General features: G+C 37.1%; 1 protein-coding gene across 6 annotated transcripts in view; it reads left to right on the top strand.

Annotated features, from left to right (window-relative positions):
- Scaf11 (SR-related CTD associated factor 11) overlaps positions 1–18,361 on the top strand; it is a 45,252-nt gene that overhangs the window by 23,639 nt on the left and 3,252 nt on the right. For 2 of the 6 annotated variants that reach the window (XM_085678769.2, XM_085678771.2), the window contains 11 exons: positions 2,687–2,764; positions 5,340–5,440; positions 6,170–6,234; positions 8,173–8,231; positions 8,362–8,468; positions 9,613–9,714; positions 11,246–11,352; positions 12,522–15,197; positions 16,258–16,598; positions 17,684–17,854; positions 18,230–18,349. In XM_085678769.2, the coding sequence (XP_085534895.2) occupies positions 2,687–2,764; positions 5,340–5,440; positions 6,170–6,234; positions 8,173–8,231; positions 8,362–8,468; positions 9,613–9,714; positions 11,246–11,352; positions 12,522–15,197; positions 16,258–16,598; positions 17,684–17,854; positions 18,230–18,349 (3,927 nt within the window). Of the gene's footprint in view, positions 1–2,686; positions 2,765–5,339; positions 5,441–6,169; positions 6,235–8,172; positions 8,232–8,361; positions 8,469–9,612; positions 9,715–11,245; positions 11,353–12,521; positions 15,198–16,257; positions 16,599–17,683; positions 17,903–18,229; positions 18,350–18,361 lie in introns of all 6 variants that reach the window. The other 4 variants (XM_085678766.2, XM_085678770.2, XM_085678768.2 and 1 more) reach the window with 3 other exon arrangements.

The following is an 18,361-nucleotide window of genomic DNA, read 5'->3' as shown; positions in this document are numbered from 1 at the left end:
TTAAGAAACTAACACATACTAGTTTCTCATTACTGCTACTTTTTTCTTGTTTTCCTTTGTTTTGTGTTTTTGTTATAGCAGTGGAGATCCTTATTCAAATGGGTCTAGTCAGATCCAAAACAGTTATTCACAGTAGAAAAAGGAATGGCAATCCAGCCCCAAACCTACACCTTTGAAACAGATCAAAGCAGAGTGGCTCAGGTTAAAACCTTGTACTTTAAATTGCAGAGGAGCCAGGTGGTGGCACTCGCCTTTAATCCCAGCACTCAGGAAGCAGTGACAGGTGGATCTCTGTGAGTTCAAGGCCAGCTTGGTCTACAAGAACTAGTTCCAGGACAGCCAGGGCTGTTACGTAGAGAAACCCTGTCTTAAAAAACCAAAAATAATGAAAAAAAAGCAAGAGAAAGAATGGTGGTTAACTGATTTCGAGAGGAAGTTTAATAAGGAAAACAATGAGACTATATAATTTTAGCCACTGATTTGATACATAAATTTCTTTGGGTCATAGATTTATTATACTTAGCCCAGCAGAATAAATCATTTATGCAATCATGTTTCTCATTTTTATATGTATCACATTGCAAATTTTCCTTTTGTTAGATTTTAGGTATTCGTTAGTGTAGTTAAACTAGATCTTATGTAGAAACTAGTGTATACCACATATTTTTCTAAGAATTGCAAACAATTACCATAGAAAGGTTAAAGCTCTTTTATTCCAATTTTCGCAAGTTAAGTACTTAAATCACAAAGAATCTGTGTAACAGGGCCCACATTTGGACAAAACAGAAAATATGAAAGAAAGAAAATACAGAGTTTCTGTGCATCTTATTTTTCAACAAACACTGAAAGAAACTTATATTTCATTTAAATGAAGTAAATATTTTCATTTATTCACTGTTTAATCTTCCAAATTACCTTTAAGATATAAATAAAAATATTTGAAAACTTAGGAGAAATGGAAAACACTGGACAGATTATACTCTATATAGTTTCAGTATAAATGTTAAGAATCTATCCTCTTAAACATTTCATAGTTAATGCTGACTAACAAGCAGTTGCATCAGTTCAAATTGTATTTGAAGCCAGGCAGTGGTAGTTCACGTCTTTAATCCCAGCACTCAGAGGCAGAGGAACTCTGTGAGTGCGAGGCCAGCCTGGTCTACAAGACCTAGTTTTCAGGACAGGCTTCAGAGCTGCAGCGAAACCCTGTCTCAAAAAAACCAAAACCAAAAACAACAAAAAAAGGTATTTGAAATACATTATTATTACAGTGCAGAGTACTTTTTTTTTTTTTGCTACTTTTAAAACACTTTGGGTAGCAAATTAATAGCATCCTAAATCCTGAGAATTTGGAAGTGCCTTAAGTTGTCTTGTCAGAAGTGATTTATTGTCGTAAGGCAATGTTTTCTCTTTTCAGGGTGATGAAACATTCTTGTGTGACTCAGTTAATATTTTAGCTGCTTTTTAATAACTCCATGAATTTTGTCAGAATGTGTTGTTATACAATCAGGGGCCACATAGCATTTTTCAGTGAGAAATAGTATAAGGTGAACTACTTAAATTCCACAACTATCTTTGATCTTTTAGACAATTGCATTAAATTGTTAGAATTCTTTTTTACCTATGTAGCTATAGTTACTAGTAATGTCATTAGATTGTTGTTTTTCCTCCTATCCTAGTACAAAACAGTTCATCTTAAATTAATTTCACAATGTAAATACATTCTTCTACATACATTTAACAATAGAATTATAGTTGATACATACAAACTTTTGAAAGCATAAGAATATATATCAAAATTAGGTTATTTTCTAATTCTGAAATAATTAAAAGACAAATTTCCTTACAAAATAAAAAAACACATGATTAAATTAGAAGAAGACTGGAAACCTAATGTAAAAATTAGTTAAAGAGTATGGATAGATTTTTCTTTTAAAGAAACTTTTTACTGTACTCTTAATAATAAGAAAATATGTTCAACCTTATATGACTTAAAAGGAAAACTAAAGTTCATGACATATCATGATAAGAAAAATTGCCTTCAACCAATGTCTGATCATTAATTTAGAAGAAAACAATGCAATTTATCATATTAATTATAATATTAAAAAGATTTGTGTATATTGGGTAGCAGCAAAAGTATGTAAGTACTTCTGGAGGGATTATTTAGAACCAACGAGACTGGGGGAATGCTTCATTCTTCCGTATTTTAATCATGTTCTCATTGCTAACAACTATTTAGTTAAAATAATTTGGCAGAAATGTTAAATCATAGGGTATTAATGTAAATGGCTTCCTTAAGGCATTCTTTCTGTAGCCGATTTAGAATTTCACAAGCTTAGCATTATAGCCAGCCTTATATGGCAGAGCAGTAGGTTTGAAGTATTCACTGGAGCAGCACGTCCTAATGGTATCTTATGGGTATGTGACATCTCATGATCTCGTTACTCCAGTTAGTATTGTTTAGTGAGCATTTGAGTGAGTGAAGCAAACTTGAGGTGCTTGCTTGTGCTTTTGTGGTATGGTACAGTCATTTCCTCTCTGCTTTGAAATTAGAAAAATTTCCAAAAAAATTTCAAAAAATACCATTTCTGTGGTAATGGAAAATTATAACTATTAGTATAGTTTAATTGTAACCTCTTCTAAATACACAATTGTAAATATATAATTTCTAATCACTTCTCAGATATTGGCTTCTTGTCCAATCGACCGGAAACCTTTTCAGGCCGTGTTTGAACTTAGTGCATTTGAAGGTTGTGCTAAGGTAAGCTTAGATTTCATTGAGTTTATGAACTTCAGAATGTTAACTGGAGCTACTTTGTTTTGATAGGTCTCTAGTTAATATATTTTTAAAAATTGTTCACCTTTAGGTTTAATGTGTGTCGTCATTTTTCTCTAGCATGGCAAGCTCACAGCTCTCAACACTGGTAACTAAAATACTGGACCTTTTTTCCTTTACCTTCTAGAGTGGGCATACCATAGTGGTTACCTTATTGTACAGATGATAGATGAGATGCTTTAAAAGAAGTGTTGTATTTAACTATAGAATTATTGGTATATTATTTGTGTTTTAATAAATAAAATTTGCCTGAAGATTAGAGGGCTAAGCAGCCATACTAGTGAGCCATACAGGCCAGGGGAGTGGTTGTGGCACCTTTAATCCCAGGACTTGGGAAATTCAGGCAGACCGACTTCTGTGAGTTCAAGGTCACCCTGGGCCACACAAGATTGAAACTGACTTAAAGAGCTCACACAAAGGTGATCCCAGCACTTGGGATCCCATGCCTTTAATCCCAGCACTAGGGAGGTGGAGGCAGGAGCGATATGACTCTTCTGAGAGAAGAATGTAAGGTGGGAGGAGACAGATGCCCATTGCAGTCTGAGATTTGGTGGAGACAGGATCTCACCCCTTTGGTCTGAAGATATGGTAGAGGTAAAAGGTTTGTAGTGGTTGGCTGCTTTGCTTTTCTGATCTTAAGGTTGAACCACAATATCTGTCTCTGGGTTTTTATTATTTGTACTACAATAGAATACTTACATTTCCAAAATACCATCAGCATGATTGTTTTCCTGTATTTTGAAACAGTTTTTAGTTGGGCAGCACTTTGAATACATATATTTCATCAAAAAACAAAGCTTTAATTGGAGTATTGCATTCAAAGATAAACGTCCATAAATCTTAAGCTCCAAATATCTAAAAACCATTCTTATGAAAAATAAAATTTGGAGACTAGCTAAATAAAATTAAAAATAAGTTGACTTCTTTGTACTTAAATGCCATTGATGTTATTTAGTATGAGTCATTATTTAAAAAAAATTTTAGTTTTTCAAATTAAAATATAATTAGGTCTATTTACCCTCTCCTCCCTCCAACTCCTCCCAGGTCTCTTGCCTTACTAGCTCTCAAATTTATGACCTCTGGCCTCTTTTTCTTAATTGTTGATACATAGATAAGCTTGCATGTATTTATATCTATATATCCCTAAATATATAACATAATCTACTCAGTATGTAATGTTACTGTATGTATATGATTTTAGGGCTGGTCACTTGGTATTAGATAGCCAACTGGGGGATTGTTTCCTGAGAAAATGATTTCTTCTGCTCTCAGCATCCCTTAGGTAGCTGTAATTCTTTGTCTAGGGTTGAAGCCCTGTGGGATTTCCCACCTCCATATTAGTATATCTGTTGGGGCCATCCTTATTTGGGTCTTGTTTAGGCAGCCATGTTGATGAGACTTCATGGATGTAGCTTCTCTGACATCTAGGACACTCAGTCTCATAGCAGACATCCTGTTCCTCTGACTCTTACAAGTGATTAATATTTTTATTGTTGATTTTTGGCTTGTTAAAAAGAAGAAAATAAATAGAAACATTCCTGAGTTCATGAGGAAAAGAGGAAGATAGGACAGGACAGTGGTGAGTAAGTAAGATGTATGAGAAATATAATAAATATATGACAATAAATGATAGTTTAAATAAAACCATAGACAATGTGTGTGATGCATCTATGAGAAAAACTGCTGTCTATGACAGTTTAGTTACTGGTGGGGAGGGTATAGAAAAACAACTATTTTAGTATTAGTTTTCAGTGTAGGTATTTTTAACTTGTTTTGATCCATTTTTATTCATGAGTCTTGATATAAAGTGCAAACAGTATTGCAATACAAATAAAATATGTTAAAGAAAGGTTTTATGAGCTGGGGAGATAGTCCAGGCAGTAAAGTGCGTAGAAGCATAAGTAGTGAGTTCCATGTCTATATTTAAAAAATAATTGGAGGGGTGGTGTGTGCTGTGACCTTTGCCTTGGGTCTTGCTGGCCAGCAACATAGCTTACTTAGCAACTGGTTTGAGGCCTTTTAGAGACCCGGCCTTGGAAACAAAAATGTGAGTGGTGCTTGTGAGAAAATACTGAAGCCTTCTTTTGGCCTTCACAAGCATGCTCATACTTGGAAATAAACATATACACAAAACAGAAGGATCTGGTTGTTAAAATTGCTTATCTGTTTACCAAATATGCAAATATCATAAGTTTCTCCAAGATACCATAAATATCTTGGAGAAAAGTGTTAAGATAATTAAAGTTTTAATAGAGTCTCTGGAAGACGAACTGTTTTCACCATTTTTATAAAATTATGTTGCTAAAGATACCTGTATGCTGCCCAGACGCGTCTGGGGTTGTTGGTTTGTCATCTTCATTCTCCCGTGTGCACAGGGTCAGTCTGTGACTGCACTTCTCAGTGAGGTTCTGCTGTCTCATTAACTTGTAATTACAAGGGAGAATTGAAAAGCTCTTTGCAGTGTTGGTATACTTCTCTAATAGTTGTACTTTTCTTATAGATTCAAGTAAAAAGACAGTTGAGAGAAATAAAAGACAAGGAAAGTGAAAGGTCTTTTAAGAAACAACTCCTCTGTCATGAAAGTTCCAAAAGCGATAAAAGGTTAGTGATCAGCTTTACAAGTGGGATTCGGTATGACCATGAGTAATTGAGTAAAAATAACTTTGGCAGCTTCATACTACAGATATACATTACATTGAGATGAGGTTCACCTTCATTTCTTTTCTCCCTCCCCACTCCTGCTAAGTAAAGGGGTGCAGCAGCATTTTTGCCTATATAAAGCTCCAGTTACAGTCGTTAGAGGAGAGAATGTTAAATGAATGGAAGGTGACACTCATGCATGCTTTTTTTGCTAGCTACTTCCAATTGCTTCTTTAAAAAAGTAATAACCTCTCATACTTATGTTCTGCATGACTCAGTAGCCAGTCATGATAAGTCAATAAAATTGCTTTAGTACTGAAATAATACAACTCATTTTATATTAAAATCTAGTTTTGCCTATTACTGTTTGATCTGAGTTTATGAGAATATTTAACCATTTATTGTCTTCCAGTAGTATTAATAAAATTTATACATAATAGATTTATTATAATGGGTAGCGAATTAAAAATTAATGAACATGCTGGGTGGTAGAGGTGCATGCCATTAATCCCAGCAGCATTCAGGAGGCAGGAAGATCTCTAGAGTTAGAGGCTAGCCTGGTTTACAGAGTGAGTTCCAGGATAGCCAGGGCTACACAGAAAAGTATTGTCTTGAAAAACCATTTAAAAAGAAAAAATAGGTGAACGAGGTTTTTTAAAGAATCTTTTAAACTTTTATCCATATCTACAGAAAAAGGATCCTCATTCGAGAAGATCTATTGTGTGAAAAATTTCATGACTTCAAGGTGTTGTATAGTAAGTAACTCTGCTCAATTGGTTTTTTTCTCTGTGTGTGTGTGTGTGTGTGTGTGTGTGTGTGTGTGTTGTAACTTAGTGTTTGCCAGATCCTCTTCCTCCCCTTCCCCCCAAGACAGGGTTTTGTGTAGACCTGGCTGTCCTGGAACTTACTCTGTAGACCAGGCTGGGCCTCAAATTCAGAGATCTGCCTGTCTTTTTCTCCTGATGGTTGGGATTAAAGGTGTGTGCTACCATTGCTGGCCCCAAATTTCTTAGTCATACTTTGATTTTGAAATAGTTGATAATGGAACTTTTTAGATCTCTTCACAATTACTTTACATTACCTTGCTTTCATGGAGGTCTTTTATGCTGTTTACTGTTCTTTTTGTTCTGTGTGCTTAGATTGAAGGGAAAAAGAAGGAAAGGAAGTGTGTGTCAAGAGAAAAATAAAGTTTTCTGATTACTTGGTGTTTAGTAGTCTGTGTTGTAGTCTTATTCCACGTATTCAGGGAAGGTGGTAAAATGTCCATGGATCTTAGACACTTGGAATTTTGGAGTATTTGCATAGATTGGCTGAGCATTGCCTTAGGGCTCTTCTACCTTGAAGTGAATTTTAAGATTGGTTTGTTCTTACCATTCGTAGTAAATTCAACTTACCAAAAAAAAGTCTCAGGCATTTCCCTTTTTGGGGGGAGGGGCAGTGTATGTAATGAGTGTGTGTGTGTGTGTGTGTGTGTGTGATATGTATGTATGTATGTATGTTTGTATGTGTGTATGTATGTATGTATGTATTCTTACATTTGGAAGCTAGAGGTTGATCTTGGGTGTCCGCTTTAATCAGTCTTTCAGTCTAAGTTTTTGAGACAGGGTCTCTCACTAAACCTGCACTTAGATCATCAATTCAGTTAGAGTGGCTGACCATTAATCCCTTGGGATCCTCCTGTCTCTATTCTTCCACTCTGGGATCACAAGTGTCTACTCCCTTAGTTAGTTGTTACGTGGGTTTTGGGGATTAAATGCAGATCCCTGTGCTTGTACAACAAACATTTTACCACCTGAGCCATCTCTCCAGTTCCTTTCAGGAATTTCTTAAGGACATGCTTTCTCTATATAATTACTAATCTGTTAAATTTGGAATCAGTCAATCAGACTTTGAATACCTGTTTATCACTCAGCTCATAGCTGCCTGTAATTCAACTATGGGCAATCTGTTGCCTCTGGACTCTGGGTACCAGCACTTATATGTACAGACTCATACACAGACACACCACCCATATGTGCTTAAAAATAATAAAACAAATCTTAAAATAAAAAGAATATATGCTTTATACTGCCTAATTTGAAATTAAACAGAAATAATTTCCAGATGAGACAAAGCAAACAAGAAAAAGTGATAAGCAACATGGCAGCAGCATTGATGGAACAGATGCAATGCCAGTCAACACTTTAGATTTACTGAGGTCAGAGGAAGAGCAGGTACTGGATCTGAATTGTCAGTGGCTAAAATGACTTATGGCTAACCAGGCCAAACACCTCACTTTCCCTTAGGCAGCTCCTACTTGAGATGAACACAGGTAACTGTCTTAATAGCTGAATAGGAAGCCTTCAATATGTTAATTGCATGTAAGGCTTAAAGACTTGTATGTAACATTTTTTAAAAGTTAAACATTTGCATAAGTGATAGAAAATGTTGATTAGAATCATACCCATAAAGCTCTAAGCATGACAGTTCTGTTTATTGTAGCCTTACGCATTTTCTCTTTATCTGTGGTTTAGTAAGATAATATGCAATTAACATTTGGGAAGTTTTTTTAATGCAAATAATATTAGATCTGAAACACTCCTAGACACTTTGACATTCTTTATCAATGTCAAAGGTGTACAGACTTCTGAAATAAAATATGAGGCAAGTAACCAGTAACCAGGTTCTGTTTTGTTTGTTTGCTTGTTTTATAGGAAACTTTTCAAACAATAAAATGAGGGAAAAGAAAAATGCCACAGTAAAGACAAAGAAGGTTTGTTGAAATAAAAAAATACCTTTTTTTAAAGATAATAACATTTATAGTTATTTAGTATTTAAGGTGCATACCAATACTTTAAAGTAGTTTTGTTTCTGTTTTTATTAACAACTTTTTATGTTTTTAGGTTCGAAGATCAAATCAGTGTACAGATCCTTGTATCGGAAATTATGTGTCCAGTTTGTTTTCCTGTGGCAGCCACAGTGTGGGACTGCAAACCCATAGAGCTTCCTGGTTAGTATTTGGTATTTATACTTGGGTTTTACTCATAATTAACTTTCAGTAGAAAATTTGACTAGGCTCAATAAAAGTGATTAGAACTAGTTTTTTTTATTATTGTTATTCCTATTGAAAAACAAACTAGTTCTGGCAAAGAGAAAACTTGTTATTTTGTGATAGCCTGTGTTCTACAGTGCTTGCCTATGTCAGTGAGCTTTGTTTTAGTAGTAAATTGCTGAGTATAATTTTGATATATGCTGGAGAACAGGGTATTTGGGACATTGTAAGAGTAGTACCTGTTAAAACAGACCTATTTTAGAGCTGAGTCCGTCTTCCTTGGAGGTGTAGTGATTTACAGATAGATGCTGAGTATATGTTTGTGTGATTTAAATATTGAATTTAAATATTGTATTAAAACCACACAAATTTACCAGCTCGAGCCGTGGCTCAGAGCGGTAGGAGCGCCTAACGCTGAGTGCCTTGTGCCAAGGTCGCAGGTTGGAATCCTGCTTGCGACTGTTGATAGTCCTATAGATCGATCTATAGGCGGAATCGATAGTGACATTGGCATATCGCTGCCAATTAATCATCGGAAAAAAAAAACCACACAAATTTAACTGAACCAACAAAGTAGAACATGTGATATTTTAGGGCTTGGCAGAGTACTCAAGAAACAGTTACATCTAAATCCCTTTGTGAAAAGCTAAGCTAAATCTATTTTTGGTTAAGATAACCCCACCTTTTCTTATTTTTGTATTTTGTTCTAAAGTAGGACGTGGTTGTCCTACGTAAGAATTTCTTTCACCATTTGGAGTTAATATCTGAATAGAAATTTGCCTAAATATCTCATCGTTAAGTACCCATGATGGAGCACTGCTGTAGTCTGGCAGTGCAGCAGGTCAGCTTGGCTCCATAGTAAGTTTGAGACCATTTCGCGAGGCAGACAGTATCCTGCCACATAATGTAGGATTCCAGGTGTAGTGTGCATTATTTAAATATTTTGCTTTGTAGTGTAAAAAGTCTACTTATTACAGGGATATGCTTATTTTGAAAGTGTCTATGAGGCTGAGTGTGGAAACTATTGCTATTATTTCATATCTCAGTTTTTATACTTGTTAATTGTTGGAATTCTAACGAAAGTTTAAATTTATTTTTATAGTACAGAGTCTGTAGAAGTCAGTGAAATCAGTGCTTTGATTAGGCATAAACGACAGGAATTGCAGTTGTCATGGTTTCCTAATACATTACCTGGAATTGGAAGGTAAAAATTGTTCACTAAAATTTATATGCTAATGTAATCCCCAAAATATCGTTAAATTCTTAAGTATATGTTTCATATTTGATAGGTATCGTATCTTCTTAAGGAGTCTCTTTTACAAGTATAAGTTAACAGTTTATAAAATGAAAAGTGTGAGTTAAACTCTAGTGTTACGATTGCCTGATGAAGACTGACTGTGTACTATCTGCCGGGTCATTGTTTCTGTGTTTGTTTTCAAACATTCTCTTGTGAATAATGATTTAGTTAAGTGCCTGCTCTGCCGTGGCCTTCAGACTTTCTATAATCCAGTGCCAAATACACACTACTGACTCAAGCTGCTGCCTGCATTGATGAGGAATTCCTGAACTTTATATTCATTCTCTGTTAGTAGATTTTGTCACCATGCTAGAATTCTGTATCTAATGCCTTCGTTGTCTAGAAATGATGAAAAATAAATATAGAAAATGCTTGAAAAGTGGATTGGGCTTGAATGCAGAAAATCTTGAGGACTCTTAACTGGTCCACACCATTCCTTACAACTTTGAAAAGACATCACTCTCAGTTTAAAAATTTTAAAATGAAAATGTAGCATAAAAATTTCTTCAGTAGGTGACCTGAGGTAGGGAGTATGATTCAGAAGAATGGAAGAAAGCTTACTGAAAAGATAGAAATGGTCTTTCTTATGTATGAATATACATATTGGCTAAAAGTCATCAATTGTATACTTAAAGGAACTTACAGTTTATATTGAGTTCACCTCAAAGTTGGTATTTTTTATAGTAGCAGAAGAGAATAAAAGTTAATCTTTTTTTAAGACTAAATTCTTTTATTTTTTTGAAGATGTATAATTATGTGTGCGTGTGTATGTGCATGTGTAAATACATGTGTGCATGTGTATGTGCATGTGTAAATACATGTGTGGGTGCCTTTGGAGGCCATGGGAGGGATAGGATCTCTTGGAGCTGGAGTCACAGGCAGTTTGAGCCACACAGCATGCATGCTGGGAACTGAACCAGAATCCTCTGAAAGAGCAGCTAGTACCCTTAACCATTAAGCCATACTCCCAAGCAACATCTTGATAAAATGTTTCATTATTTAAAAGAGAAGCAACTATATTCTGAATTCTTTTTCTTGTTCTAACATAAAAATATGCGTTTAACTGGGTGGTGGTGGCTCAGGCCTTTAAATTCCAGTACTGGGGAGGCAGAGGCTGGTGGATCTCTGTGAGTTCAAGGCCAGCCTGGTCTACAAGGACAGGCTTCAAAACTACAGCAAAACCCTGCCTCGAACCCCCCCCCCCCCCCAAAAAAAAAACCTCCTTTAAACATTGGATTTTTTTGTTTTGTTTCCTTTGCAAATTGTGACCATGTTTGGGAAGTGAATAACCTTGAGTTTATATGTTTAGGTATTTGAGCAAAAGCATAAGCTCTGCATTTCTAATATTACTAATCCAATTTGGAGAATGTTGTAGTTTTAAATTCCGAGCTCAGTTTTTAGGCCACGTAACTAAAGAAGCCTTTGCTTAACTTTTCAGAGTTGGTTTTGTGCCCTGGAGCGCGGAGACGGAAGTCCTCCCTCTGATGGCCTCTGTGTTGCCAAGGACTGTTTTCCCAGCAAGTACCATGTCATTAGAAAATTTTGGTAAAGTTTGTGAATTTATTTTTTGTTTTAAAAATAATTATTAGCTCCTTTTACTTTCACAAACATGTGTGTTGATGATTTAGAATAAGTTAATTAGAGTAATTCATGACTATTTCTGTAAATATTTGGGTATTTTCTGGCTTTAAAATCATTACCACTACAGTGTATGTGCACATTGGATTATCATGTAGCCATTTAAAAGGGAGGAGCCCCATCTTTTGTAATGAGTGAACCTGGAGGACATTATGCTTGGTGATAGAATCCAGGCACAAAATGACAATAAATGTAATCACCCTCATGTGGAATTGAGATCACCGTGGCAGTTACCAGGAAGTGGAGTGGGCTATGGTTGAGAAGTGAGATTGGGAAGTTACTGATCAAAGAGTACAAAGTCTAAGTAAGGAATAAGGGTAGTAGATCCAGTGTATATACGGTGATTATGTTAATAGTATCATCTTGGAGATTGTGAAATTTCTACACCATACACACAAATACAACTATGGGAATGGTGTGTTAATTAGCTGGATTTTTTTCATTTTACAGTATGTACTTTATAATGTTGTATGTGAAAAATACAGCTGCATGAATTTTCTAAACTAGAAAATCTGTTCTATGTTTTTAAGACATGGAGAAACTGTTTTTGCTTAGGTTTCTGGTGTCTAAGTCATGGCTATTTAGACATCACATCTGCGAATTCATTATAAACAAATAGTCTTCACTTTCACTTACAGGTAGCATTTCCTGATTCCTTTGCCTAGAAAGTGTTCTTAAATGGTTTGTGCCTAGAGCCACGCCTTCCTTTCCTCTGTAAAGTTTTCTACCTCCAATCTGGCTGTGCCCTTATTTTAGTAGCATTAACAAAATAATGATGACTGACTGGATGATGTGGCACATGTCAGCACTTGGGAGGTGGAGGTAGGAGGATCCAGGAGGTGAGGGTCATTCTTGACTACAAAGTGAGTTTAAGGTTAACCTGGGATATAAGAGACTGTCTCAGTCCTCCAAATATTGATGAATCCACCTATTACTCATTTGTTAGCAGAGACATACTAAACAGCTCGATTCACAAATATACTATTGTACTGTGTTACAGACAGCTGTTATTCTAACTAGAGTCAGATTATGTTTGAAACACATTAAAATACCCTTTTGTTTTTCATCATTATCAGGTACTTTTCATAAGGGATATGCATTAGCACATGCCCAAGGAGGAGGAGAAAAAAAGCAAACTTCTGGCACATCAAATACCAGAGGATCAAGACGAAAACCTGCAACAACTGTTCCTACAAGGAGGTCCACACGAAACACAAGAGCTGAGACAGTCAGTCAGCCCCAGAAGTCACCAGTGTCAAATAATTCTGAATGTGATGCCCCAGGGAATAGTAATTCCTCTGTAAGTATTTCCCCTCCAGCTGAATCAGAAAAGCAAACAAGACAGGCTCCAAAACGGAAATCTATAAGACGAGGAAGAAAACCACCTTCATTGAAAAAGAAACTTCGTAAATCTGTACCTCCCCCTGAAAAAACAACATCTAGTGATTCAGTAGAGGAAGAAACAGCCGACTCTGACACACCACCCATGTTGGAGAAAGAGCAACAGTCAGGTGTAGAAAGTAGTAGCATTTCTTCTGTTCCAACAGATGGAGAAAATCATTTGGTTAATTGCTTGAAAAGTTACAGTGAACAGACAGAAGAAAATGAACAACCTAAGAATCATGAGGTAGAAGAAGAAGTGGAATTTTCATATTCTGAATCTTGTACTCAGGATCCTCCTGTGCTTGTTGGAGAAGATACAGGTATGGAGGCTAAGGAGTTATGTGTAGACCACGAACTTTCTACAGATACTTCTGCAAAAGGAAGTGATCCAATAGAAAAAGAGCAGGCATCTGGAAGTGCAGAGTCAGAGGTTCAGGTACTTGTGTGCACAGAGAACCCTCCTGATGATTTTCTTACATGTCCAGCTTCTGACAGTGAAGGACTTCAGCCAGTGTCCAGTCCCTTGGGTGAAGTGTCTGCAAATACAGGGTCTGCAGTTGATGATGAAAAAATAGAAGAGAGTCTTACAGTGGAAAGTACTGATTTGAAAGATTCTTCAGTAAATGATTTGAAAGATTCTTCAGTAAATACAGACGGATTTGTAGCGAGCCCCAAATTGGAAACTTCTGAGGGTGAAATCACAAACACATTGGACAGACACCCTGTTGCCAGCTCAGATACTGAGTTGCCTGAGCATGTTCAAACTGAAACTACAGAAATAATTCCAACGTGTGACACTTCAGAAAATGAAAGTTCCGGTGCTATTCAAGATTGTGAAGATAATTCACTAAAGCATGATCTTGACAACACCCAACTGGACAAATCTTTAGAAGAAAAGCCAGAATCTCTGATTGAACTTCCCCTACCTATAGAGTTATCTAACACCGAGACTGAACAAAGTGAGAAACATTTTAGTGAAGATAACAATGAAACAGTACCTATGGAGTGTGACTCATTTTGTAGTGACCAGAATGAGTCTGAGATGGACTCATCTGTGAAGACTGACTCCAAACAACTGCGTGAAGATTCTGTGGCACACTGTTCTGAGAACAATTTGTCTTCCGATCCTACTGTTGAGAAGACTGAAACTGTAGCTCAGCCAGCTGAAAGCCTAGTGGATAAAGCCCCAAAGCCTCGTACTCGAAGATCTAGATTTCATTCTCCATCTACAACTTGGTCTCCTAACAAAGATACTGCACAAGAAAAGAGGCGGACTCAGTCTCCATCTCCAAAACGAGAGACCGCTATAGAAAGTAAGAGTTCTCAGTCACCATCGCCTAAGAGAGAGTCTGGCAGAGGACGAAGAAAATCTCGTTCTCTCTCACCTAAAAAAGATGTGGCAAGAGAAAGGAGGCAGTCTAGGTCTCCAAAGAGAGAGAATGCTAGGGAAGCCAAGAAGTCGGAGTCAGTATCCCCAAGAAGAGATGCTCCTAGAGAGAACCAGAGATCTCAATCCAGAGTGAAAGATTCTTCCTCAAGAGAACAGTCTAGGTCCCGGAGCAGAGAGCGAGACAGTGATAGAGATGGGCAGAGGAGAGATCGAGATAGAGAGAGGAGAACCAGAAGATGGTCAAGGTCCAGATCTCGCTCTCGATCACCATCAAGATTGAGAACTAAAAGTAAGAGTTCATCATTTGGTAGAAATGAAAGAGATAGTTACTCTCCTCGGTGGAAGGAAAGGTGGACAAACGATGGCTGGAGGTGCCCTCGAGGAAATGACCGGTACCGAAGGAATGACTCAGAGAAACAGAACGAAAACACAAGAAAAGAAAAAAATGACGTCGTTACAGATACTAATGATCCAAATTCCACAGATAAGCATAGAAGTGATTGTCCCAGTTGGGTAACAGAAAAAATAAACTCTGGGCCAGATCCAAGGACCAGAAATCCTGAAAAGTTAAAAGATTCCCACTGGGAAGAAAGTAGAAATGAAAATTCAGGGAATTCTTGGAATAAAAACTTTGGCCCGGGCTGGATGTCCAACCGTGGTCGAGGTGGCCGAGGGAAAGGCGGTTATAGAGGTAATTTTGCCTACAGTGACCAGAGCGAGAACAGGTGGCAGAGCCGTACACCCCTCTCAGGGAGTGACTCCTTCAAGTCTGTGGAACAGCAGCCCTCTAAACGGAAAAATGAACAAGATCTCTCTTTCGGTACACCTGCAGACAGGTCGGGGTGGACATCTGCGTCCAGTTGGGCGGTAAGAAAGACTCTGCCAGCAGATGTACAGAACTATTATTCTCGGCGCGGGAGGAATTCTTCAGGCCCACAGTCCGGGTGGATGAGACAAGAGGAAGAAACACCTGAACAGGGTAACATTCTCTGCTTGGTCTTGATGTTTGACTTATAGAAAGAGGCTGTTAGATAATAGCTTGAGTTGAAATGATCCTTAATGCAATGCACTAAAATTATGCTATTAAACCAAACCCTAGTTATTATAAGTCACTCTTAATTACACAAACACATAGTAAATAAACATTTTATATATATATATATACACACACACACACAAATATATGTGTGTGCCTGGAACTGACTGTAAGAGACAGGCTGGTCTTAAAAATTCACAGAGATCCACCTACCTCTGCCTCCTGAGTATTAAAGCCATGTGCCACCATGCCTGGCTAAGTCAGTATTTCTTTAGCACCAAATTTCACCAAAGTCTGAAATATATTTTTTAATTTTTATTATTTTGAAATATTATATGCTGTATTAGAGAAATTTGGAATGTTACTATACGTAATTTAACTCCAAAAATAAAAGAAAATGCTGTAAATATTCAGTTGGTATAATGTCTATAATTTATGTGATCTTTTAAAACTATTTGTTTGAATTAGTAATTCTTAATTCTATTTTATTTCATTTTTTTAAAAGATAGTGTCTCATCCCTGGCTGGAATTTGCTAAGTAGAGCCAGGGTGGCCTCAAAACTCAAAAAACTGAGTGCTGGTATTAAAAAGCATGAGCTAAGGCTGGAGAGATGGCTCAGCGGTTAAGAGCATTGCCTGTTCTTCCAAAGGTCCTGAGTTCAATTCCCAGCAACCACATGGTCGCTTACAACCATCTGTAATGAGGTCTGGTGCCCTCTTCTGGCCTTCAGGCATACACGCAGAAAGAATATTATATACATGATAAATAAATAATTAATTTTAAAAAAACCAACAAGAGCTACTACTTCAAGCTTTCTGTAATAACTTTAATGTTTGTTATGTGAACTTATACTAGTCGTTGTGAGCATTTCCTTTTGTTAGAGACTGATTATATATTATTTATAAATGACAGGATTAAATAAGTAGCTTTTGGTGTTGTGCCGAGCCTGTTCCTGTTTGCTTCTGTTTTTCTTTTTTAAACAAAGCTTTTTTTCTTTTGACAGATTCTAACCTAAAAGACCAAACAAACCAAGTTGATGGTTCTCAGATACCTGTAAATATGATGCAGCCACACATGAACGTGATGCAGCCCCCAATGAACGCGCAGCCTCAGCCCATGAGTATCTTCCCATACCCAGTGGGCGTCCATGCCCCTCTGATGAATATGCAGCGTAACCCATTCACCATGCACCCTCAGCTGCCCCTGCACCTCCATACAGGAATGCCTCTCATGCAGGTAGCTGCCCCTGCCAGTGTACCTCAGGGACCACCACCGCCACCCCCTCCCCCACCATCCCAGCAGGTCAGCTACATCGCTTCACAACCAGATGGGAAACAAATACAGGTATGTTCTTAGTAGCTTGAGCTAAATCAACATGCAAATATTTAACAAATAGGATAAGAAAGGGTTTCCTGGCATTTAGGAACAGTGCTATATTTGGTTGTATTTTTAACTTATTTCTAAATTATTCATCATTATTCCTTTTGTTAATTTCCATTCCTATCCCCAGACAGGAAAATTGACCAGAAACATACATTGTAAAGTGCAAGCTATATGCGTGCCATTATTTACATTCAAGCTTATTTATTTATTTGCTCTTTAGTTTGGTCAAATTAGTGAACTCAAGTTAGGATCAGGTTTGAGTTCACATTTTAAAAAAATTCCCTAAAATTTTAATGATTTTTTGGGGAGCAAGGTGGTTAGGAACTAGTGAGAAATTGTGATAAGGTTTGTGCTGTCTGCTTGGGTAAGCCTTGGATAAAGACATGTCCATTACCATCTGCTTTAGTTTCATTTTGAGTTTACTGTGCTAAGAGGAGATAAATTCCTGTGGGAGCCAAAAACCTGCAGATACTTTGCAAATGTGGTGCCTGTAGCTTTCCCTGTACTTACTTACTTTATTTTTTATTGTTGTATGTTTGTTTGAGTGCCTGCCACAGTAGGCATGTGGATGTCAAAGTATCTTGTGGGTTCCAGGGCTTGAACACAGGTCGTCAGGCTTGTGTGGCAAGTACCTTCACTCAGAGTCATCTTGCCATCCTCACATACATAATTTAAATGCATTTGATATACTTAAAAGCTCTGTTGAAGAATATATTCACTTTTCTTCAACTGGCCCTTTGTTTGTACACTTCTAAAGTAGGTACTTCTCTTAGGAATAAGGTCGAATCACTTCGTCAGGTATTTTGTTTTTTGTTGTTGTTTCTTTGAGACAGGATTTCTGTGTGTTTCGCTGGCTATCCTGGAACTTGCTCTGTAGACCAAACTGTTCTCAAACTCACAGAGATCCCTCTGTCTCCTGAAGGGGGGCGGCGTGTTGCCACCATGCCCAGCTCTTTTTTTTTTTTATGTCGTTCCTGATAACGCAGCGTAGATATTTCTTTTGGATACAGTATTCCATTGACAGATGTTAAACCTCTTTAAAACAGGGCCTTCCCAGTGCTTCTCATGTAAGTAATAACATGGCTACACAGGTCTTGCCTGCTCCATCGGCAGCTCCAGGAAGCACAGGACCAGTTCAGGGACCAAGTTCTGGTAATGCTTCGTCATCAAGTCACGTCCAGGCCTCTAATGCTGCTGTAAAATTGGCAGAAAGCAAAGTAAGTGTTCCAGTGGAGGCCAGCGCAGATAGCTCCAAGACAGACAAGGCAAGTTCAAGGTTGAGAGCAACCTACACAATTCTGTATATAATAAAGGTGACTAAATGACAGCTTTGATTTTATGAGAGATGGAGGGGATTTATTATTGGAAGTTTCAGATTCTAATATCTGAAGGATTGATGCTTGATAAGTTACTGGTAATATTGCATAATCATTTTTAGAGATATTAGGTATATGTTAATATGTATTATGTTGTACTTATATTTGAAAAATTATTCACAATGTCTCAGTATACTGTTTTCAGTTTTATAAATTTCTAGAAAGTTTTTGAGATTAAGAGTGACAGGTAATAATTACACATTTTCTTCTCATTAGAAATTGCAAATTCAAGAGAAAGCAGCACAGGAGGTAAAGTTGGCTATTAAGCCCTTTTACCAAAATAAAGACATCACCAAGGAAGAGTACAAAGAGATCGTACGGAAAGCAGTGGACAAAGTAAGTGTAGCT

The sequence above is a fragment of the Myodes glareolus genome, chromosome 19 (genome assembly GCF_982192425.1).
Source record: "Myodes glareolus chromosome 19, mMyoGla1.1, whole genome shotgun sequence".
Lineage (NCBI taxonomy): Eukaryota > Metazoa > Chordata > Mammalia > Rodentia > Cricetidae > Myodes > Myodes glareolus.
This window is presented reverse-complemented; position numbering and strand designations above follow the sequence as displayed.